Raw genomic sequence first — 24384 nt, 5'->3', positions numbered from 1 at the left:
TCATGTCCATCGAGTCGGTGATGCCATCCATTCATCTCATTCTCTGTCGTCCCCGTATCCTCCCGCCCCCAATCCTTTCCAGCATCAGAGTCTTTTCCAGTGAGTCAACTCGTTGCATGAGGTGGCCAAAGTATTGGAGTTTGAGTTTTTGCATCAGTCCTTCCAGTGAACACCCAAGATTGATCTCCTTCAGAATGGACTGGTTGGATCTCCTTGCAGTCCAAGGGACTCTCAAGGGTCTTCTCCAACACCACAGTTCAAAAGCATTAATTCTTCGGCGATCAGCTTTCTTCACAGTCCAACTCTCACATCCATACATGACCACGGGAAAAACCATAACCTTGACTAGACGGACCTTGGTTGGCAAAGTAATGTCTCTGCTTTTTAATATGCTATCTAGGTTGGTCATAACTTTCCTTCCAAGGAGTAAGCGTCTTTTAATTTCATGGCTTGCAATCAGCATCTGCAGTGATTTTGGAGCCCAAAAAAATAAAGTCTGACACTGCTTCCCCTGTTTCCCCATCTATTTCCCATGAAGTGATGGGACCAGATGCCATGATCTTTGTTTTCTGAATGTTGAGCTTCAAGCCAACCTTTTCACTTTCCTCTTTCACTTTCATCAAGAGGCTTTTTAGTTTCTCTTCCTTCTGCCATAAGGGTGGTGTCATCTGCATATCTGAGGTTATTGATATTTCTCCCAGCAGTCTTGATTCCAGCTTCTGCTTCATCCAGCCCAGCGTTCCTCATGATGTACTCTGCATATAAGTTAAATAAGCAGAGTGACAATATACAGCCTCAACGTACTCCTTTTCCTATTTGGAACCAGCCTTTTGTTCCATGTCCAGTTCTGACTGTTGCTTCCTGACCTGCATACAGGTTTCTCAAGAGGCAGGTCAGGTGGTCTGGTATTCCCATCTCTTTCAGAATTTTCCACAGTTTATTGTGATCCACACAGTCAAAAGCTTTGGCATAGTCAATGAAGCAGAAATAGATGTTTTTATGGAATTCCCTTGCTTTCTCCATGATCCAGCAGATGTTGGCAATTTGATCTCTGGTTCCTCTACCTTTTCTAAAACCTGCTTGAACATCTGGAAGTTCACGGTTCACATATTACTGAAGCCTGGCTTGGAGAATTTGAGCATGACTCTACTAGCGTGTGAAATGAGTGCAATTGTGCGGTAGTTTGAGCATTCTTTGGCATTGCCTTTCTTTGGTATTGGAATGAAGACTGACCTTTTCCAGTCCTGTGGCCACTACTGAGTTTTCCAAATTTGCTGGCATATTGAGTGCAGCACTTTCACAGCATCATCTTTCAGGATTTGAAATCGCTCAACTGGAATTCCATCACCTCCACTAGCTTTGTTCGTAGTGATGCTCTCTAAGGCCCACTTGATTTCACATTCCAAGATGTCTGGCTCCAGGTGAGTGATCATGCCATCGTGATGATCTTGGTCGTGAAGATCTTTTTTGTACAGTTCTTCTGTGTATTCTTGCCACCTCTTCTTAATATCTTCTGCTTCTGCTAGATCCATACCATTTCTGTCCTTTATCGAGCCCATTTTGCATGAAATGTTCCCTTGGAATCTCTAATTTTCTTGAAGAGGTCTCTTGTCTTTCCTATTCTGTTGTTTTCCTTTATTTCTTTGCATTGATCACTGAGGAAGGCTTTCTTATCTCTCCTTGCTATTCTCTGGAACTCTGCATTCAACTGCTTATATCTTTCCTTTTCTCCTTTGCTTTTCGCTTCTCTTCTTTTCACAGCTATTTGTAAGGCCTCCTCAGACAGCCATTTTGCTTTTTTGCATTTCTTTTCCATGGGGATGGTCTTGGTCCCTGTCTCCTGTACAATGTCACGAACCTCCGTCCAGAGTTCATCAGGCACTCTATCTATCAGATCTAGTCCCTTAAATCTATTTCTTACTTCCACTGTATAATCATAAGGGATTTGATTTAGGTCATATCTGAATGGTCTAGTGGTTTTCCCTACTTTCTTCAATTTAAGTCTGAATTTGGCAATAAGGAGTTCATATTAATACCTCCCATTGCAGTCCAGTACTGTGGAGCTCATTTTAGCCTTCCCCAATTTCCTGTTCATAACTTCGTTCCCCAATATTAAGAAACCATAATATGTTTACTTGCTTGCTTAAGAAGTGAAGTGAAAGTTGCTCAGTCATGTCTGACTCTTTGTGACCCCATGGACTATACAGTCCATGGAATTCTCCAGGCCAGAATACTGGAGTGGTAGCTGTTCCCTTCTCCAGGTGATCTTCCCAACCCAGGAATCAAATTCAGGTCTCCACATTGCAGGTGGATTCTTTACCAACTGAGCTATCGGGGAAGCCCAAGAATACTGGAGTGGGTAACATATCCCTTCGCCAGGGGATCTTCCCAACCCAGGAATTGAACCGGGATCTCCTGCATTGCAGGCAGATTCTTTACCAGTTGAGCTACCAGGGAAGCTCTTTTGCTTAAGAAAGTAGTTTCTAATTCATACCACTGTCAAAACAACAAAAGCACAACCCTACTAACTAGATGAGTATTTTTTTTGTTTTTAACTTGTGTTCAAAAGTTAATGAGATTCTTTCACTCCCCCTCTTCAGTTGGTCAGTTTTTCATTTAAAATACATTTATGTTAATCTGTATCATATTATATTCCATTTTAGTTCTTCCCCGTTCTTCTTTGTGTTGTATTTGTATGCATTTCCTGAGCATTTGGGGCTTCCCAGGTGGCACTAGTGGTAAAGAACCCACCTGCCAAGACAGGAGTTGTAAGGGACACAGGTTCAGTCCCTCGGTTAGGAATATCCCCTGGAGAAAGAAATACTGGAAACCCACTCCAATATTTGGAGAAGGCAATGGCAACCCAGTCCAGTACTCTTGCCTAGAAAATCCCATGGATGGAGGAGCCTGGTAGGATGCAGTCCCTGGGGTCACTCAGTCGGAGACCACTGAGCAACCTCACTTTCACTTTTCACTTGCATGCATTGGAGAAGGAAATGGCAACCCACCCCAGTGTTCTTGCCTGGAGAATCCCAGGGACGGGGGAGTCTGGTGGGCTGCCGTCCATACAATCGCAAAGAGTCAGACACAACTGAAGTGATTTAGTGTGCAGGCGCTGAGCATGTGAAACATGGTTCTTAAAGTCAGAACTATCCAGAAAGATATCTTTTGAGAAGTGTCATCCTGTCCAATCCAGTCTAGCCCCATTCCCATCTGCCCCTGTGGGTAACCAGTCTCATTATCTGATTTATTCTTTCTGTGTTTCTTTTTACACAAATGAACAGATAAGTCTTTTTTTATTCCCTCACCTTTTTTCTTACACAAATGGTAATAGTTATGTAACATACTCTTACACACTGGTTTTTTTTTTAATAGTCTAAGGTATGTCCTGGAAACCACTCTGTCAGTTCATAGAGATCTTGTTCATTCTTTGTTTGGCTGTATAGTACTTCATTTGTATGTGTGACAGTTTTTTTTCAAGCACACTCCTTTTTATGGATATTTAAGTTGGAGAAGGAAATGGCAGCCCGCTCCGGTGTTCTTGCCTTAGAGAATCCCAGGGACGGGGGAGCCTGGTGGGCTTCCGTCTATGGGGTCACACAGAATCGGACACGACTGAAGTGACTTAGCAGCAGCAGCAGCAGGTTGTTTCCAGTATTCTGAGTACTATAGTGTGTAATCTTGTACGTAGGTATTTTGTTATTGTTGGAGGTGTATCTATAGGGTAGATGCTTAGAAGCAAGATTTCCAAGTAAGAAGGTCACACTGTCACATTCTTCTCCATAATGGCTGTTGCTAGTTTTCCCTCATATCACCAGCATGTGCGTGCCCATTTCTCACAGCCTCATCGACAAAGTGTGTGCTCAGACTTCTTATCTTTTGGCAATGTATGATAGGTGAGAAACAGTAGTTTTAATTGGTGTATCTCGTATTATGAATGAGATTAAACATTTTTCATAAGCTTAGAGGCCATTTCAGTATCTTTTTATACCTGTATAGATTGTGTATTCATGTCTGTAGCCCTTTTCTCTATAGAATTTTGACCCTTCTTTGAAAAATTTTCTAGCGTTCTTTATATATCTGCAATTATATGTTACAAAAGTTTTCTCCCAGTTTGTCAATGTTTTTGACTTTGCTTAAGACAGTGGTACTGTTTTATGTAGTGTCAAATCTGTCATTCTTTTCTTTAATTGCTCTGCTGTTGTTCAGTTGCCAAGTCATGTCCAACACTTTGCAACCCCATGTACTACAGTTCAGCAGGCTTCCCTGTCCTTCACCAGCTCCTGGAGTTTACTCTAATTCAAGGTGGCTTTAGAAAAGGCAGAGGAACCAGAGATCAAATTGCCAACATCTGTTGGATCATAGAAAAAGAAAGAGAACTCCAGAAAAACACTACTGCTTCGTTGCCTATGCTGAAGCTTTTGACTGTGTAGCTCACAACAGACTGTGGAACGTTCTTAAAGAGATGAGAATACCAGGCCACCTAAAATGCCTCCGGAGAAACCTGTATGCAGGTCCAGAAGCAGCAGTTAGAACCAGTCATGGAACAATGGACTAGTTCAAAATTAGGCAAAGGGTATGTCAAAGCTGCATATTGTCACCCTGCTTATTTAACTTATATACAAAGTACATCATGGGAAATACCTGGCTGGATGAAGCACAAACTGTAATCAAGATAATCAGGAGAAATATCAATAACCTCAGATATGCAGATGACACCACCCTTATGGCTGAAAGCGAAGAGGAACTAAACAGTCTCTTAATGAAGGTGAAAAAGGAGAGTGAAAAAGCTGGCTTAAAACTCAGCATTCAAAAAATGAAGATCATGGCATCTGGTCCCATCACTTCATGGCAAATAGATGGGGAAACAATGGAAACAGTGACAGATTTTATTTTCTTGAGCTCCAAAATCACTGAAGATGGTGACTGAAGCCATGAAATTAAAAGATGTTTGCTCCTTGGAAGAAAAACTGACAGACCTAGATAGCATATTAAAAAGCAGAGACATTACTTTGCTGTCAAAGGTCCAACTAGTCAAAGCTATGGTTTTCCCATTTGTCATGTATGGATGTGAGAGTTGGACCATAAAGAAGACTGAGCATCAAAGAATTGATGGTTTTGAATTGTGGTGTTGGAGAAGACTCTTGAGAGTCCTGTGGACTGCAAGGAGATCCAACCAGTCAATCCTAAAGGAGATCAGTCCTGAAAATTCATTGGAAGGACTGATGCTGAAGCTGAAGCTCCAATACTTTGGCCACCTGATGCAAAGAGCTGAGTCATTAGAAAAGACCTTGACTCAATGGACATGAGTTTGAGCAATCTCCGGGAGGTAGTGAAGGACAGAGAAGCCTGGCGTGCTGCAGTCCATGGGGTCGCAAAGAGTTGGATATGCCTGAGCAACTGAACAACAACATGTCCATCGAGTCAGTGATGCTGTCCAGCCATCTCACCCTTTGTGGAGCGAGTAAACGACAACAACATGTCCATTGAGTCAGTGGTGCCATCCAGCCATCTCACCCTCTGTCGTCCCCTTCTCCTCCCACCCCCAATCCTTCCCAGCATCAGGGTCTTCTCCAGTGAGTTGGCGCTTCTCATCAGGTGGCCAAAGGATTGGAGCTTCAGCTTTAGCATCAGTCCTTCCAATGAATATTCAGGGTTGATTTCCTTTAGGATGGACTGGTTGGATCTCCCTGAGTCCAAGGGACTCTCAAGAGTCTTCTCCAACACTACAGTTCAAAAGCATCAATTCATTAGCACTCAGCCTTCTTTATGGTTCAACCCTCACATCCATACATGACTACTGAAAAAAACATTGCTTTGACTATACGGACCTTTGTCAGCAAAATGATATCTCTTCTTTTTAATATGCTCTCTAGGTTTGTCACAGCTTTTCTTCCAAGGAGGAAGCGTCTTTTAATTTCATGACTGCAGTCACTGTCTGCAGTGATTTTGGAGCCCAAGAAAATAAAATCTGTCACTTGTTTCCATTGTTTCCCCCTCTATTTAGCATGAAGTGATGGGACCAGATGCTATGATCTTAGTTTTTTGAATGTTGAGTTTTAAGCCAGTTTTTTCACTCTCCTCTTTCACTTTCATCAAGAGGCTCTTTAGTTCCTCTTCACTTTCTGCCATAAAGGTGATGTCATCTACATATCTGAGGTTGTTGATATTTCTCCCAACAATCTTGATTCCATCTTGTGTTTTATCCTGCCTGGCATTTCACACGATGTACTCTGCATATAAGTTAAATAAGCAGAGTGACAATATACAGCCTTGACATACTCCTTTCCCACTTTTGAACCAGTCCATTGTTCCATATCCGGTTCTAACTGCTGCTTCTTGACCTGCATACAGGTTTCTCTGGAGGCATGTAAGGTGGTCTGATATTCTCATCTCTTTAAGAATTTTCCATAGTTTGTTGTGATCCACACAGTCAAAGGCTTTAGCATAGTTAATGAAACAGATTTTTTTTTTTTTGCATTCTCTTGCTTTTTCTATGATCCAACAGATGTTGGCAATTTAATATTTGGTTCCTCTGCCTTTTCTGAATCTAGCTTGTATATCTGGAAGTTCTCGTTCATGTACCGTTGAAGTCCAACTTCAAGGATTTTGAGCATTACCTTGCTAGCCTGTGAAATGAGCCAATTGTGCAATAGTTTGCACATTCTTTGGCATTGCCCTTCTTTGAGATTGGACTGAAAATTGACTGCTTCTATTCCTGGAGTGTGAAATCCTGGTTATTGCTCTGACTGTGTTCCACACTCAGATCAAATAGGAATCCATCCGTATTTCCCTTTAGTGCTTCTGTGGTTTCATTTTTTACACTTAGATCACTTGGGGTTTGTCCTTTGTGTGTGGTGTGAGATATGGATCTAAGTTTGTCCTTTTTCAAATGTCTGTCTTGTTATCTCATTGCCATTTATTTAAAACTTTATCCTTTTTTCCCAGAGATTTGAGAGATTCAACTTCCACGTGTGTCTTGGTCTATATCTGAGCTTTCTCTTCTGTCCTGCTAAGTCACTCACATCTGTTCATGCATCCTAGTGCCATACTGCTTTACTCGCAGAGACTTGACAGTATATTTTAGCATTGAATAAGGTCAGTCAGCCCTCATAGCTTTTCTTTTTCATCATTTTTCTAAATGTCTTCTTAACATGTTTTTTCATATGTATTTTAGTATTAACATTAGTACCAATTTTAGTGTCAACAAAAAACTTAGCTCCTTAAAAAAAAATCATTGGTATTGCTTAAAATTTAGAATGCTAGTTTAGCAGAAGTGATATCTTCATGAGGTTTCCATCCTATTCAAGAACAGAGGATGTCTTCTTACTTGTTCATGTCTACTTTTATGTTTTTCAGGAACATTTTAAGACTTTCATCCTGTGAGTTTGGAGTGTTTCTTGTTTATTTGTAAATATTTTAACTTCTTTTATACTATTGAAAATTAGGTTTTCTCTACAATTGTATCTTTTGATTATTGTTTATAAAATAAATATATATGAAAGTGTTTGAATTATGTTTACTAATTTTATATCCTCCTACCATACTAAATTATTTTATTGTTTGAACTAGTTTTGTCATTTATTTCATTTATTCACTAACAAATAATCTGCAAATAGAAATAATTTTACTTCTTTTTTTCTAGTTCTTAGGGCTGTGTTGATTTTTCTTGTTGAGTTACATCTGTTAAAAATACCAGTTCAGTGTTAATAGTGGAGGTGACAGACTTATCTTGTTCCTGATTTTAGTGGAAATGTTTCTAATTCTTTTCCATTAGTTGAAATGCTGGCTTTACCAGTATCATATTATGAGAGTGGCTTATTCCTATTTTCTTGAGTGTTTCTACCAAGAAAGAGTTAACTTTTGTTAATAGCTTTTTTAGTACCAATGGAGATAATCATAATTTTCCCCCCAGATCCATTTATATGGTTTATTAATGAATTTTCTAAAACTGAACCACATTTGCATTCCTAAAATAAATACCACTTAGCTGTGGTGTATCATTTTCTTAATGTGGTGTCAGATTTTAGTTCCCTGTTATTTATAGTTTTTATATGGTATTCATTTGTAATATTGGTCTGTGATTTTCCTTTTTCAGGTTGGGGCTGAATTTATCCAATTTAGGTGTCAAGGTTATACTAGCTTCATAAGATAATTTGGAAGACTTTCTTTATTTTCTTATGCTCTGGAATAATTTATGTCACATTGGAACTATCTGGTCTTTGAAAGTTTAATATAACTCCCGTTTGAAACTGTCTGGGCCTGGAGCTTTTTTAATTCCTTGATTACTCTCTATTTCTTCTGCAGATATTGGCCTGTATAAGTTTTCCATCTGGGTTTTCATATATTCAATGGAAACTCTTATAATTTCTTATTTTATATAGTTCTTTATCCTTGTCTTTCTTAAGTTTAGTAATAGTATGTCTATTTTAGACTTCCCTGGTGGCTCAGTTGATAAAGAGTCTGCCTGCAAAGTGGGAGAATTGGGTTCAATCCCTGCATCAAAAAGATCCCCTGGAGAAGGAAATAGCAACCTATTCCAGTATTCTTGCCTGAAGAATTAGGTGGACAGAGGAGCCTGGTGGACTATAATCCATGGGGTCCGAAAGAGTTGGACACGACTGAGTGACTTTCACTTTCATGTCTAGTTTTAAGTTTTTTGAAAAATGAAATTCTGACTTATTAATCAGTGTTACTATTTTTCTGTCTTTTACCTAATGAATTTTTACTCTTCTGTTTATTATTCCTGCTTTATGGTTTGTTTTGATTTACTTTTTAATTTTTTTCTAGCATTTTGAAAGGGGAATTTAATTCCTTTGTTTTCATTTTTATTTGTGTTTAAAACTATAGATTTCCTCTGATCATTGCTTTGTCTCATGAATTATGACTAGTTTCATTATCATTAGGTCTTGAAATTCTATAATTTGGTGAAAGGAACATGTTTTAATATCCTGGTGGAAGGGTCTTTTAATTTTATGAGTTAATTTTACTGCATTGTGATTACAAGGGTTTGTTTATATAATTTCTGCTTTACATAATTTGTCTCTTTTTTGTGTAATCTCGCATATGATCAACTTGTGAATGCTCTTTATTGATTTTGTAATTTAAGCCTTCTATATCCTTACGGTTTTGTTCCTCTTGATCTGTCCTATATTGAGAGGAGCATATCAGTGAATTTTTTTCTGTGTATCCTTACAGCTTCTGTAGTTTCTACTTTATAAAAATGGCTACTGTGTTTCTTGGTACATTTACATAATTGTTGTATCTTCATTGTGTTATGGCTTTTAGCACTGAAGGTGTCTTTCTTTGCTGCTGTTTCTATGGCTGTCACAATGCCTGCCTGGTATACCTTTGCTCATGTTATTATTTTTGGACTTTCTAAATGAATTTCCCAGTGGCAGGACCTTTTATTTTATGATTAGCTGTCCCCCAGGATCTCTTTCTCTTATCTTTTTAAGGGTCTCTTATTTTTTTAATTTAGTCTTGGTGATCTGAGTCTTCCCTGCTGTGCACAGGCTTTCCCTAGTTGTGGTGAGCAAGGGCGCCTCTGCCGTTGGGCGCAGGCGCCCAGCACGTGGGCTCAGGAGATATAGCTCGCTGGCTGCAGAGCACAGGCTCAGTAGCTGTGGCGCAGAGGCTTCCTTACTTGGTGGGATCTTCCCAGACCAGGAACTGAGGCAGATTCCTGTCCACTGTACCGCCAGAGAAGTCCCTTTTCCTTGCTTTCACTCTCTCTCCTCAGAAACTCTGCCTTTCCAGGTCACCTCCTCAAGTCCTGTGTCCACTGAGGTCGCCTTGTGTAGGTTGCTCTGGTCTGCCAGGGCTTTTGTTTTCTGCCAGCGTCTTGGCGCTTTGAGTGGTCTTCCTCTCTCTTTGGGTATTAATTAGAGTTCAGTCTTGGGTTTGCATTCTCCTCTTCCTTCTTCTGTGTTTGCCGCTCGACCCTGCCTTGCCCTCTGCAGAGAGAGGGAGAACTCGAGAAGCATCTCTGCGAGAAGCTGGTGCTTAGATCCCCTAATTACAGGTAACCTCCCATCTGCATTGTTCTCTCTCCTCTACTTGAACTTGTGGTATTTGTGTTGTTTAATTTGTTCTTATTATTGGTTTATACAGTTTGGAAAGCTGGTTGAAAGATTTCAGTGTACACAGTAACTTCCTCAGTTTCTCTATTCCGTCTGTTCCGTTGACTTCTTTTTTACCAGCATCCCCCGTGGAGAAGGCACACTCCATTAAAACAGGGACCATCTTTGTTTATTTACTACTTTATTCTCAAAGCCTTGGCTTCCCTGGTGGCTCAGTTGGTAAAGAGTCTGCCTGCAATGCTGGGTTTGATCCCTGGGTTAGGACGATCCCCCCTGGAGAAGGAAATGGCTACCCACTCCAGTATTCTTGCCCGGAGAATCCCATGGACAGAGGAGCCTGGAGGGCTACAGTCCGTGGGGTCACAAAGAGTCGGACATGACTGAGTGACTAACTTTCATTCTCAAAGCCTAGTTACTTAGAAGACATCTCAGTAAATAATTGTTGAGTAACTCTTCTTCAAAATATGTGTGTCTTTTAGTCATTTTTCTGTTAAATTATTAATGCTTGTTTTGATGATCTGTTGGGTATGATCATGTATGATCTATGTGAAGGTTAATAACCTAATATAACAGTAATATATCTTGTAAGACTTTAAGATGTAAATCAGATATCAATAAAGACAAATTTTTGTAGCTTTTATTTAGATTAAATGATGCACGTTTCAAATTTACAGAAAATGAACCTGACCTGGTCCCATTGATGGTGGTAATAATTGTTTAATTTTTTTTTTTAATCACTCGAGTGTTGTAGGCTCTGTATCTAACAAATACTGAGCATGACCTTCTGCCCACTAGCATTTTATACTTTCAGTTATTGCCTTCAAAAGCAGTCAGAGGGATTTAGCAAGTTCTGGCCTCAGTGTTTTATCAGTGCTTTACCTTGGTGCCCTGACATATGCTCACATATCAGTTAAAGAAGAAAGGAAAATAGAAGCACAGAAATCATAATAAGCAGAAGAATGAGTTGCGAGGGAGAATGAAAGTTAAGAAGAGCTGGAAAGTATCGACAGAAGACAGAACTGGGACATGCCACCAACCAGGTTGCTTCATCCTGATCCGATATTGTCTTTTCTTCCTCTGGGATCTTATTCTCTGCCTCAGAATAGACCATAGCACCAACAGCATCATATTGGATCCCTTTTGTTATAGGCCTGGTGAAATTCCTCAATTGGAGAAATGGCTTAGAGCACAAGACTCTGGAGAAGAACAGTGAAGTTTTAATAGCTGGGGGAGTTTGGTGTTTTGCTTGTTTCCACTGAAAATGTTTGGCTGTTTCATTGATTGGCAAGGAGAACAAAGAAGCCTTTCACTTTTTAAGGATGGCTTTAGAGGGCAAACTGGGCGGTGCCTGGTGAAGTGGGTGTTTTCTCGTGAATGACATTTGGTCTATTTTTACAGTTGGAAACATTCTAATCTTAAGCTTCTTGTTTGAGCAGGTCAGAGAGCGTGCTGTGGAATTTCTACATTTGATCCCAGGGTCTGTTTACTCCCCTCTGGTTTAGAGACTTCATGAACTTGGCTTCTGAATTTATAAATATCTTATTGGTTTCAGAATCTGCTGTCCATTTACTTATCTTCACCTTGTAGGTGATTTGAAGGGAAAAGATTAGAAACATACCTGGTTAACATCTAATAATAAATACTTTAAGATTATATTAGAAATCTCTTAAGTTCTTTCTTTAAAAGTCGTGATAGCTGCACTATTCCTTTTTTATATTTTCCCAGGCTCTTGCGGCTCATCTGTGGTGTCTTTGCTTGAGGCTTGCTCTTAGTTAAACATGTGAATATTTCTTTGTGCTGGGAATGCTAAATCAATGGTTACTTTCTTGCTGCTGCTGCTGCTAAGTCACTTCAGTCGTGTCCGACTCTGTGTGACCCCATAGACGGCAGCCCACCAGGCTCCCCCATCCCTGGGATTCTCCAGGCAAGAACACTGGAGTGGGTTGCTATTTCCTTCTCCAATGTGTGAAAGTGAAAAGTGCAAGTGAAGTCGCTCAGTCGTGTCAGACTCGTAGCGACCCAATGGACTGCAGCCCACCAGGCTCCGCCATCCATGCGATTTTCTAGGCAAGAGCACTGGAGTGGCTTGCCATACTTTCTTATATGTATTCAAATCAGTTTTCCAATTATTTTTCTTAGAAGCTTAATTTTGCAGGCATTGTAGGATAAGTGGATTTTGGAAAGAAGTGTGCATAGCCCCGACCACCAGAAGGGTTTCCTGTTTTCTGTGTGCACTTCAATCCCCATCCTTCATCTTCACACACAGCTTTGCCTCCCTGTAGTGCACTGCTTCATATTCTGTTATTTTCATTTAACATTTACCAGATTCTTTAAATAATTTTAAAAAAATCTACTATCCTTTAGATATAGTATATAATAACTTATAAATAATTTGTAAGTACGCCAGGAATTCTGGCATTTATTTTTAAAGTTTAAAAAATTGCTCTTGTCATGAACTTTTGGCTTTCCCTTTGTCACTGTTTTCTTGCCTTGATCCGCAGTATATTGGAATTGTTTTTGTCTAACTCTCTTACATGTACAGGTATTCACTTCAGTTTTTAACAGGTGAGCTACGTTCCATACACATTCATTTGATACTGAGGTGAAACGAAGAATACTTAACATATTCAGAGCATCCTAAAACTTATTTGAGAGAGTCGTTTCCTTCTCCAAATCTTTCTCCAGCATTGCCAAGAAAGAGAATAAATTAATTTGTCTTTTTTCCTGCCTGCTTTCACTTGAGATTGCTAACAGTGGTGCGTGAGGGAAAGGGGGTGGGCACAAATAGAAATGAGATGTACCCAACCCGCAAAATGGGTCACCAGCCCTGTGTTGGTGTTTGAAGTACCCAGACTGATGTTGCCTGGCATGAAGCAGGCAGGGAGGAAATCTGTGCTGGGGGATAGATGGATTCATGAGCAGCCAGGCAGTAAAACTACATGGATTTCTTAGATGGCACAGTCTGAACACCTCCTTACGTTGTGTTGAAATTCAGAAGCTCATCTGATTATCAGACTGCATGGACTATCACAGTATTCTAATAGTAAAAGTCATATTATTTCTTAAATCTTCAACTGACACACATATCTATATCACACTTTTGTCTCTAAAGGAAGTAGAAATTCGGAACAAAGACCTGGAGGGACAACTCTCTGACTTAGAGCAGCGTCTGGAGAAAAGTCAGAATGAACAAGAAGCTTTTCGCAATAACCTGAAGACCCTGTTAGAAATCCTTGATGGAAAAATCTTTGAACTAACAGAATTACGAGATAACTTGGCCAAGCTACTAGAACGCAGCTAAGGAAAGTTAAATTTCAGTGCCAATTGATTAAAAAAGATACTGTCTCTCTTCATAGGATTGTTTGGGCTCCACATCAAGATTGCACAAAAAAATTTGAATATCTCTTCTCCACAAGGAGGATCTTTTGAAAATTGGAATTGTATATTTCAGTGTAAATTTTAGAATTCAGCTTGTAGCTAGTTGGGGAAAAAAAAAAAGAGATGAAAAACTTGAACTACAAATTACCTCCATGTATATTATTGGCCATAGTTAACTAGAAAGTTATAAATAGACACTTAATGCAATCTTTTTTTCTGATATTAGCCAATGGGAGAATTAACAAATGTCTGGGTCACATCCCCCTTTTTGTGTTCAACACAGTGAAAGTTATCTGCTTTTTAAATTAATTTATTTATGATATCTAAAGCTGTGTTTTGTGCAAAAACTTAGTGATGAAAGCCCTGTCTTTTGTTGTAATCTGAATAATTTCTCAGGATATTTTTGCACTGCCAAAGGCGGTGCCATTACCAATTAATTCTTGCCAGGAGTGAAAGAGAGCTGCATCTTTAACTGAAACGTACTATAACTGGGTGTATAGAGTTCTTCCCTTTTTTATACTGGAAGATATTTCACTCTGGTGGCCACTCTGATACACTCTGGTGTTCTCGAATCTTGTCTGCTGTATAGTTTACTTTTCCATATTGATTCCGTGTATTTATGAAAAGATACTGTCTCCCATTTTATTACACATTTTAAAGCCAACTAATGAAGGCAGCTGAGTCCCTCCAAAATTTTTCTTTTTAAATTTCTAATAAATTTGACACACAGTACTGAACCATAGCAGCCCGTCACTGACGGTCTGGTCTAGCAATGTTAAGTATATTTACAGAATATGCAGTTACATTTATTTATATATTTTGCAAGAAATCTTTTCTGAATGATTAATGCATTTCAATTTAAAAATACTAATGGTTGTTGGGGAACTGTTTATTATAGATCATTTTAAGGTGTATAGCTATTTTAAAGGCGATCCATTTCCATCCAGCCGCCAATCAGAGGACTGTTGGGATCGGAGCCGTTTACTCTGTCTGGGTCTTCACATCAGCCGCATCTCTAGTCAATCCTCACGAGGCAATATTCTAAACTGTTAACTAGGCATTTCAAAAGAGGAATTCAAGTCAGTGGGCTCTCCTCAGTGAACAGGTTTTAATGTTGTTTTGATGTAATTTTAAAGGACTTTTAGCAAACATGCATTTCTTTATACATTTCTTTTAAGGAGCTATTTTAAAAGTAAGTCAAGTGCTGTCTAGTCTGCTTATGGAGTAAGAATTGCATCAGAGTCCATATATTCTTGCTGTACAATGCTTGTGATGTTGAGGAGGGTTCTTTTTTAAAGTGTATGCTTGAGTATCGACTCTATGGAGTCTACAAATGCACTGACTTTTTGTTTGTACCCCAAAATAATTGAATTGTTAAGTACAAAATTAAGCTGATTAATCAATTTGTAACCATTTTTTCACTCACACAGCTACTCAACACCAGACAATTTTGTTTTATATATGTATGTGTATGTATGTAAATACATACATATTAATTTATATTAGAGTGAAAAATAAATGGTTTGTTTCTAAAGTTAGTTTCTAAAGTGAGTTTTCAGGTGTCTCTGAAAAGTTTATATCAGACACTTAATCATCATGTATTATATGTGCTATAATATCATGTACCTCCATCTATTTTAGAGTATTTTCCTCACCTATTTCTTGTAGGGAGGATAATTTAGGTACACAAGCTCAGAGCTATTTCTCTGATAAATCAGGTAATAAAATTTATTTGATTGATGGAATTTTGAAGTAGATGTGACTTTATCCATCAGTTTCTGAGAACAGAGCACCATATTTTAATTTAAATAGGGGATTTAACACTAGGGATCAGGGAATTTAGTTATGAAGAGTTAAAAAAATTAAAGAAAAAAAAACAGTATTAGCTATTGAAATGGTAAGTGAATTATTTTAATGATGTAATAAGATATTTTTAAATTTTGACATAGTTGTCATTTAATGGGAAAATAAGTCACCAAAATGTCTCCACTTGAATTGTTATTGATATATGAGACATGTGTGTAATTCAATATATACATATACTCATATGTATATACAGAAAATTATTTTTAATATTTTCCTACTGATATGAAATTTAAAATTGGAAATTTTGTGAGTTTTTTCCTTTCCAATAGAGTCTACTTTTTTTCTTTTTTTAGTGATTTCAACAATTTCTTGAGGGCTGCACCTTTAAATTCCCAGATTGTCTTTAGACATGTATAGTATATGGGATAAGGTGGACACAAGTGCACATATAAATAAAATCTTCTTATTAAGACTGTTTTAAACATTCATTTACAGTAGGAGAGTACCTAGAAATCATCATCTACAAGTCATAATTAGGCTGTGTGCCTACTGTCATTTTCTCCATTTCTGTATTATATAAATAAAAGTTTGCATATTAAGATTTGATTTTTTTCCCAGAGACAAATATTATATAATGTATCTATATTTAGATCAAACTGTGGTAATATATTTATCAGAAAATAATGTTGGGGGACTATAGCCTGAACATGTGGACTGGAAGTGACGCAGGGAAGGAGAGCAGAGATTGATCCCATTGTGTGTAAGTTATTATATGATGACTGAATTCTTGTACAAAAAAACTGAAAAAAACCAAAAATACAGTTTTTATTTTGAAATACCTTTGTTGTTCTCTGAAGAATGTACTTTATCTTTTTCTTCTTCAGTCGTTTACACATATTCTTAAAGAAGCATTTAAGTAATGGCAGCATTTACTTAAATCTTGCAGGTGCTACTGGATTTTGCATTAGTGTGTTACGCTGTGAAATCCTAACTTTGACATAAAAGGTTTTACAAGTATTTCCCTGCCTGGAAAATTAGTCTTTGTTTCTCCTCTCTCTTTTTCTCTCCTTTTTCCTCCCTCTTTCTTCCTGCAGATTAAAAAAGGCCATGAAGTTGCACCCCTTCTGTCCCGATAGGAGAACTCCAGCATCACCATAGATTTAACGTTTTGCTGTCATTGAACTATTGAGAAGCAGTTAGAGGAAAAACTTATACCATTTTTTCAAGTGGAACTAAAAGAGACACTCAAAATTGAACCACCGCCACCTTTTAAAACTCATTTCTCTGCCTTGTTAAAATTAAATGTGTTCTTTCACATGTGTGCTCCAGTCTTCCATGTTTTTACTTGACTCTGGAGTGTGTTCAGCTGCTCTCTCCTTTCTGACTTTCTGACAGCTCTGGAACGGGAGGCGAGACAGAGGAAATATTTGTTTGGTGGCAGTGGTTTGTTGTCTTTTTTATTTCTAGAAATCCTTTTGTTTGATGTCAAATGATTTTAACATCCTGATATTGTGATTGAAGCCATGAAATAGTCTTCATTGAATTTTTCTCTTCTGGATGCTTAGCATTGTTCCTTTACCCTTTGTGAACTCAATTAATTTATATAAATCTTAAAGAGGAAAACTTTCAGGTAAGAAGTAGTTGAGAATGACACATGTAAGAAAAAACACATTTCTCCAGTAGGATACTATGCTATAATCAGTGTTTGCTGTAAAGATAATTTTCATGTGAGAAAACATTTAAAAATTGCTAGAAAGGGATCATTTTGGAATGGAAACAGATTTATCACTCACCCTACTCTAAATTGTGAGAATGTATTTTTCAATAATATTCATGTTCAGTTGGACCTTAAATTTTTTTGAGCCTTTTATTTTGTACTGGAGTATAGTCAATTGGACCTTTAATTTTTATGGCAGTTTTTCTCTGTGGGAAACGGATGTATCGTCACAGAACTAAGCATAGTTAATGAAGAAATGAATGTTTTTCTGTTTTTGTTTATATATTGTAAAATAGCTTCAAATAACTAACAATTTTACTCAAGAAAAGACTTGATCAGCAATACACTGCCAAGTGATTTATGCTTAGTATACTAGATGAAAAAGAACGGAGTTGTTTTTTACCAAAAACAGGTGATCCAGGGAGAAAATTTGCACCCAGAATAGGGGAAAGGCCATAAGCTCCCAATAGATTTCTAGTCAATTCATTGATCTCTGTAAGTACCCTTTTTATCTTTTAGATTAAAGCACACATTCCAGAGGATAGCAGGAGTGTATGGGGCGAGGAGAGGATATTTTACGTGAAACCAGGACCAGCAAAAGAGTAGGAGCATAATGCTCTCTGTTTTAATCTAAGACACGTCAGGATAGCCAGAGTAACATAAAGTGCTATTTCCTACCTTGCTGCTGCTTTTAACTAAACAATTTGGGATTGCCCTAATGAATTTCAGAGGCTTTCAAAAGATCCTCTCATTTTTGCCTGTCGGGATTTATAACCTAATATGACACATAACGTTCAGAAGTCACCATTCTGTGGCATTCTGACCTACTTTGTCAATTATTTTCACGTCAGATTTACCCAGGGACAGAAAGATTACTCTGCTTTCTCCTAATAAAACCAAATTAAGTGACAATGGGTGCCTAGTAAATGCAAAATTAAGCCCATTTTGTAATATAGAAAAATTTTTCTGTTTTTAGAAAAATTTCTTTTGTAGGTATTTTGCTAACTACATTCATTATTTTATCTTGTTATCTGTGTTTTATAACTATGTTACTGTATATGCATAAATATATAGTAAGTCATAGCTATATGACTTGTATATATGACTTTTTTGGTTATTATACCTTAAGTGGAATGACTGTTTCAGAAAACAGGGCTAGAAGTAAATGTTTTCTCAACAACTTCAATATGAAAGCAAATAGAAATAAGTGTTTGAATATCTGCTATGTGACAGGCACTGTACTAACTGTTTGATATTTCATTTCTACATATACGGTCCCTGCCAGGGGTGTTCCTTTGGAGGGGGGATGCAGGGAAAAGGCCCAAATGATTGCACCTGCTGTGTTCCCCAGCAGTCAGTCTGGCTATCCTGTCCACTGTCGAAGGTGGAGATCTTGCTCATGTTGCTGGTACAGTTTTCCCCACGAGCTTGCCTGCCTTCCCTCTCTGTAATATCTCTGTTAGGACACTTCCTAACTATAAATCTTGTATTTGCTTTTCTTGAACTTCCTGCAGCCTCCTTTGGTGTTCACAACGCTTCTCAGTCAGTTGCAGATCATCCTTTGTTTTTGAGTGTCATATTTAAGCAGTGTGTTTTACTCTCCAGCTTTTTTAATTTATAAACTTCAGATAATCCAAGGGAAGTAACTTTCATATGCAGAATTTCAGTCTGTAAAGTTTAAGTAGCAAACTACTTATGAAGGTCTTGGGGAGACAAATTACCTGATAAGGTTCCTAGTGAAATAAATTGTAAACCTGTAAAACTCCTCCCCCAACACTAAATTAGTAGCTAAGCAGGATGTGGGTTTTGCAGTCAGCACTGGGTAACTCTGTGGTCAGTTCTGGTTCCACAGAAGTTAAAGCTTCTTCAGGTTGATCAAGACATTCGATCAGCCACAAAAATAACTCATGGCCCTAGGTACTTTAGATGGGTGATAGTCCTCATATAAAGGAATCATGTATTGTGTCTTTTTTGCATCTGACTTAATGTTTTCAAAGTTTCTGTGTTGTGGCTTATATCAGAATTTCATTCCCTTTCAATGCTGAATAATATTCCATTGTATGGAGATACCACATTTTGTTTATCCATTTATCTTTTGATGGACACTTGGATCATTTCCACCTTTTGGCATTTGTGAGTAATTTTGCAATGAATATTCATATACAAGTATTTGAGTCGTGCTTTCATTTCTTTGAATATATACCTAGGAGTGGAATTACTGGATCATACAGTAACTCTAGCCTTTTAAGAAAGGGTTGGGTTTGAACTGGAATAATTTAAAAGTCTTGTGGAGCAAGGCGCCATCTCATGGGGAAATCACAGTTGTGGGGTTAGTATCTGTTAATAGACCTGTAAGTGATCCATTGGCCTCTTAAGTTGTACCTTCAACTGTCTTAAACCTAAAACATAAACAGTCTAAAACAGCTGTTAAGCAGCTGCTCTATCCCAGGAATAGAAACGTGAAGAGAGAGGCTTATCCTTTGGTGCAGAACACAGTTCACAGTGCATAAATCCTGTGATAGAGAGGAGCCCTAGTATGATGGGGACCAGAGGGAAGAAGAGTCAGAAATCTTTCCCAGAAGAGGTGATCCCCAGCAGAGTTTTGGTGGAGGAGTAGAGGCTAGCTGGTGTAAGAAGGGGTGTGAGAGAATTGTAGAGAGTATGTCATGTGCAAAGGCTTGGATGGATGAAAGCACTGAGACATTCGGAAAATTAGAATGTGTATACTGATACATAGGGTGTTAGGGAAGGGCATATGGCAAAAGGTAGTGATTGAAGAGTAGGCAAAGGGTGGATCAAGAAAGACTTTTTAAGCACATGAAAGATTTGGGGTTTATTCTGCAATAATCTGGAGATATTAAAGGATTATTTTTGTAGAGAATTAATGTAGTGTTAAAATATATGGTTTAAAAATCTAGGTATTGAGACTCCCCTTGGTGGTCCAGTGGTTAACTCTGCGCTTCCATTACAGGAGGCATGGGTTCAATCCCTGGTTGGGGAACTAAGATTCCACATGCTACATGGCATAACCAGAAAAAGAAAATAGAGTCTAGATAGCTCTGGAGATCACAGTAGTCTCTGTTAAGAGGCTGCATTATGTGGCTCTACTGGAATAGAGAAGGTGAAATGGATTCAGATAGTATTCGGGAGACAGAATGAGTATGGCTTCTTGGTAAAATCAGTAGATGGCAAAAAAAAAAAAAAAAAAACAGAGGAGAATACAGGCTGATTCCTAGCTCTCTTGAGTTGGATAACCAGGTGAACAATCCCATTTACTGAGACAGTGAATTCAAGATGGGGAATGGCTTAGTGTTGGTGAAGGCAAGATAAAACAAGATGAAAGATGGGTTCGGTTCAGTTCAGTCGCTCAGTCGTGCCTGACTCTTCGCGACCCCATGAATCACAGCACGCCAGGCCTCCCTGTCCATCACCAACTCCCGGAGTTCACTGTTTTAAGATACCTGTGGAATGTCCAAGTGGAAATATGATTCTAGTTGGGGCTTGGGAGAAAAATTGGTGAGCTGGAGATAAGCTGTTTGGGGATTGTCAGCATATGTAATTATAATTGAGGGCATGGAAAATGTGGTGATTACAAGATGAAAACGTCCCTTTGCGCCAGGTGTAAGACCAGAGCTTGTGAAAGAAACAGAAGGAGTGACCGGGAGTGGTGAGTAGGCAGCCAGAGTCGGGGACTCATGGACACCCAGGGTGGAGTTTCAGAAAGCCAGGTTTCACATGAGGCTAAAAACACTGACAAAGCAACTCTTGTCTTGAGGCAGTCATATTCCAAGTATGTTCTGCTGAGACCTTTCATTAATATTTGATTGACATTTTAACATAAAATTAAAAATGAACAAACTCAGATATGCAGTTTATAACATTTTAAAGCATTGAATTCTGGCAAACATCAGTACCAGGTTAACTGTTTTTGTGCAGATGCCAACATAAAGCCATCTCTGGTAAATTGAAGAGCATCTTGGTATTTCAAGGTGAACTATTCAAGAACCACTGCCATGTCTTAATGTGAATCAGACATTTCTCAAAACTGTGCAACTGGAACAAAATATAGAAGTAGGATCAACATACGATAATATCTGTCTTCTGTAAACCTCAAATGCTGTTTATGAAAATAGCTTCACTTTTCTTATTGACGTATTATTAAATTAAATGTTACATACCGTTCTGTTAATATATTGGTTTTTCATGAAGCTGTCATTTCTAAAAAGCTCGAGGGATGGGGAGGGGGGTCACTCTTTCCTAGTAGAACTTGGCTAGTAGAACCTTTTCTGTGGCTGAGCTGCTTCTCCTCAAAGTCAAGTTCTAAAGGCTTGAGTGTATTACATGTATCTTTTTTAAATGTGTTATTTTGATACTGAATTCACCACTAGGACCAGATGGCATTTGTGTTTTCATTGCTGTAGAAAGTTTAGAGAGTTAATATTTCTGTTAATCTTAAATGATCCTTATCCTTTTTCATATTGATTCATAAACAGGTCACTGTATACAAATTATCTCTGGTATAAATGATCTCAAACAAGGACAACAACAACAAAATATTCTGTGTACTTGGTTTTAGAATGCTGTATGGTATATTTGATTTTTATTTCTAGTTTGAGTTAAAATTAGCTTGAATTCCTTGAGTAGACATGACTTGCACTACTTCGGCAACAAATTAGAGCATGTTAGATATTCCAGGAAGAAAAGAGGAGCTTCTGGTTTTCAAATTTGGCTCCAACTAATCCATAAAATTTGCAAATCACTTGTGAACTGTCAAATAAACTCTTACTTTTAAACCGCTTTTGTTCATATTGTTCTTATGTAGTGATTAATCTTGGTCTCCTTTGGCAGAGCCTTTATTTTAGAATATGTCCTGTGCGTTAAAATCCCGTGTTACATGTAATAGTACAGAACATCACTGTGTATGGCACATGTCCTTTTCACAGCAGTGTTGTGACTTCAGTGTTATTGTTATCCCCATTTTATAGATTTTATAGAGTCTGAGATTCAGCAACATTAAGAGATGAACCAAGTAAGAGGCAGAAAAAGGAGTAGAACACAGGTCCTTTGCCTGCATCCTGTTCCCTTCCCACTGCATCGTGTCTGAACTATGAACTGCAGACCTTTTGTAAGAAGGCAGGTACAAAAATTTACCAACTCAAAATATTTTACAAGTATTACTTAATGAGAAAAATCATTTTTTCTTTCAAAAACAGATTATGTTTTTGAATATTTACCTCCCTGCTTCTCTCCTTTTTAAGGAAAAAATCCTTTATTTTCACTTAAATTATGGAAGTGGTTCACATATGCTTTCCTTTTGCAAATATCTTTAATAGTACAGATAGAGCAAACATCACCCTTGATCTTTCAGTTCTGGTCCTAAAAATTACTACTATAATCTGTTTCATGTATAATATCCCTTTAGCATTTTTATATGTATTTATATACCACATATATGTGCTGATAGAAATAACTAGTTGTGTTTGCGGGGAGGAGGTGCATAAATTTTATCAAATGGTATGTCTTGTTATACAATTGCTATGCTTAATCTCTTGGGAAGATCTGTCCAAGATCTGTGTATGGTTAGTACACATAGACTTGCCTCATGCTTTTTAGCTTCTTCAGTGTATCGAGTTTTGTGGATGGGTGATGGTTTCTTGAAGCATTTCCGTATTTTTTCTTGCTCTTTTGTTCTGCCCCTTCTTTCAGACCATGATGCTATGTTGTTGAGTGCTGGAGGTATGCAAGACCATTCACTACCCAGTTACCAAATGTTCCACTGTCCCTCTCATGTCTGCAGTAAGAATGCATTCCGGATAAATAGCTTTTCCTGAAAATGAAAATTCAGAAAAATATTAAACTGGTCTCGATGAAAATCCTTCTGAATTACACTACCTGCAACACCTAGGAACATGCTTTGGACGTAGTCATTGCTCTTGGAAATGTGCTGAATGACTGAACATGCTTACTGCCATAGAAAAGAGAGGACGCTTGGTGTAAATGTTTACCTTTGCATAGTGATTTGGTATACCAACTGTCCAAGGCCACCATCTGGGGCTGCCTGGAGAACCCCAGGTGTGTGTAGGACAGTTTAAAACTCAAAGTGCTCTGCTTAGAGCCTGCAAAGCAGGAAAGAAGGACATAAGTTTAAAAAGGAAAGGAGAAATGAAAAGATGCTTAAACTGTGCTGTGTCCCAGGAGTTTAAAGACTCACTGTAACCTCACTTTATAAGACTCGCTTTTCCAGGAGTCTTTTGTCACCTTAATGGTGGCTTTGCTTCTGACCCATCCCCTACCAGCTGGCTGCTCATTGAGTCAGACGTTTTATGAGCACCCACAGGGTCACAAGGAACTGTGCTGGGCCCTAGGAGTGCAAAGACGGTAAGACATATTCCCTCCCTCGAGAAGATTATACTCTAAAGTGAAGGAAACGTGTGTTAGCCAGTAGGTGCAATACAACATTAACCTGATCATGAAAGGAATTATTACTTCTGGGGAATATGCGGGGACCAGGGAGATAGAGTCATTGAGGAAGGGGCCTTTGAGCTGAGATATAAAAAGGGAATAGCCATCTACTTCGAAGATCAGGTGGATGGGTGTACAGCCAAGCAGAAAGGCTCGTCACAAGAACAGAGCTATGGGCTCAAATTCAGTCTCATGCTCAGCGGCTTAGCCTGGAGCACCAGAGCAGATAAGTGGACAGACTGCAGATGGGACCTTGTCGTGTGTCCTCAGCAGTTCTGACGTACCCTGAGGGGAATGAAAAGCCACCGAAACCTCGGAGGAGGAAAGTAATGGGACTGGATTTACGTTTTAGAGAAAGGAAATCACTGGGGCCACAGTATCAAGAACAAGACTGTGAGGTGACAGAGGTGTTAACTAATCCTGTGGTGGTGATCATTTCACAATATATACATGTATCAGATCATCAGTTGTACACCTTAAACTCACACAATGTCACATATCAATTGTAGCAATCCAGGTAAGAGACTGAAAGAAAAAAAAAGGAAAATGGAAATGATGTGAAAATAGCTGAACCAAATACGAAAGATATTCAAGAGGTATGTGTTGAGATGCTATGTTGAAAGTTTTAATTTCTGCTGCTTTTCTGGCATTTATTGCACCTTGCCCCCACTTTGTTGCTGTTTAGTTGCTAAGCCGTGTTTGACTCTTTTCAGCCCCATGGACTGTAGCCCGCCAGGCTCCTCTGTCCATGAGATTCTCCAGGCAAGAGTACTGGAGCAGGTTGCCATTTCTTTTGCCAGGAGATATTCCCAACCCAGGGATTGAACCTCGTCTCCTGCGTTGGCAGGTGGGTTCTTTACCACTGAGCCACTAGGGAAGCCCTTGTCTCTGCCTCTGCCCCCCAATTCAGGCAACAGCACGAACGTTCTTCTCTGGCCC

General features: G+C 38.6%; 1 protein-coding gene across 3 annotated transcripts in view; it reads left to right on the top strand.

Moving 5' to 3' along the window:
- HOMER1 (homer scaffold protein 1) overlaps positions 1-24384 on the top strand; it is a 161476-nt gene that overhangs the window by 128878 nt on the left and 8214 nt on the right. Inside the window, exon 10 of one of the 3 annotated variants that reach the window (XM_088839898.1) lies at positions 13195-22488. The exons of 1 other annotated variant lie outside the window; for it this stretch is intronic. In XM_088839898.1, coding sequence (XP_088696024.1) covers positions 13195-13383 — 189 coding nt within the window. In that variant the 3' untranslated portion in view covers positions 13384-22488. Of the gene's footprint in view, positions 1-13194; positions 22489-24384 lie in introns of those variants that run through there. One more of the 3 variants, XM_055437478.2, reaches the window with a different exon arrangement.

This window comes from Moschus berezovskii, chromosome 9, assembly GCF_049115385.1.
Source record: "Moschus berezovskii isolate FMDL1 chromosome 9, NW_MosBer_1.0, whole genome shotgun sequence".
Taxonomy (NCBI): Eukaryota; Metazoa; Chordata; class Mammalia; order Artiodactyla; family Moschidae; genus Moschus; species Moschus berezovskii.
This window is presented reverse-complemented; position numbering and strand designations above follow the sequence as displayed.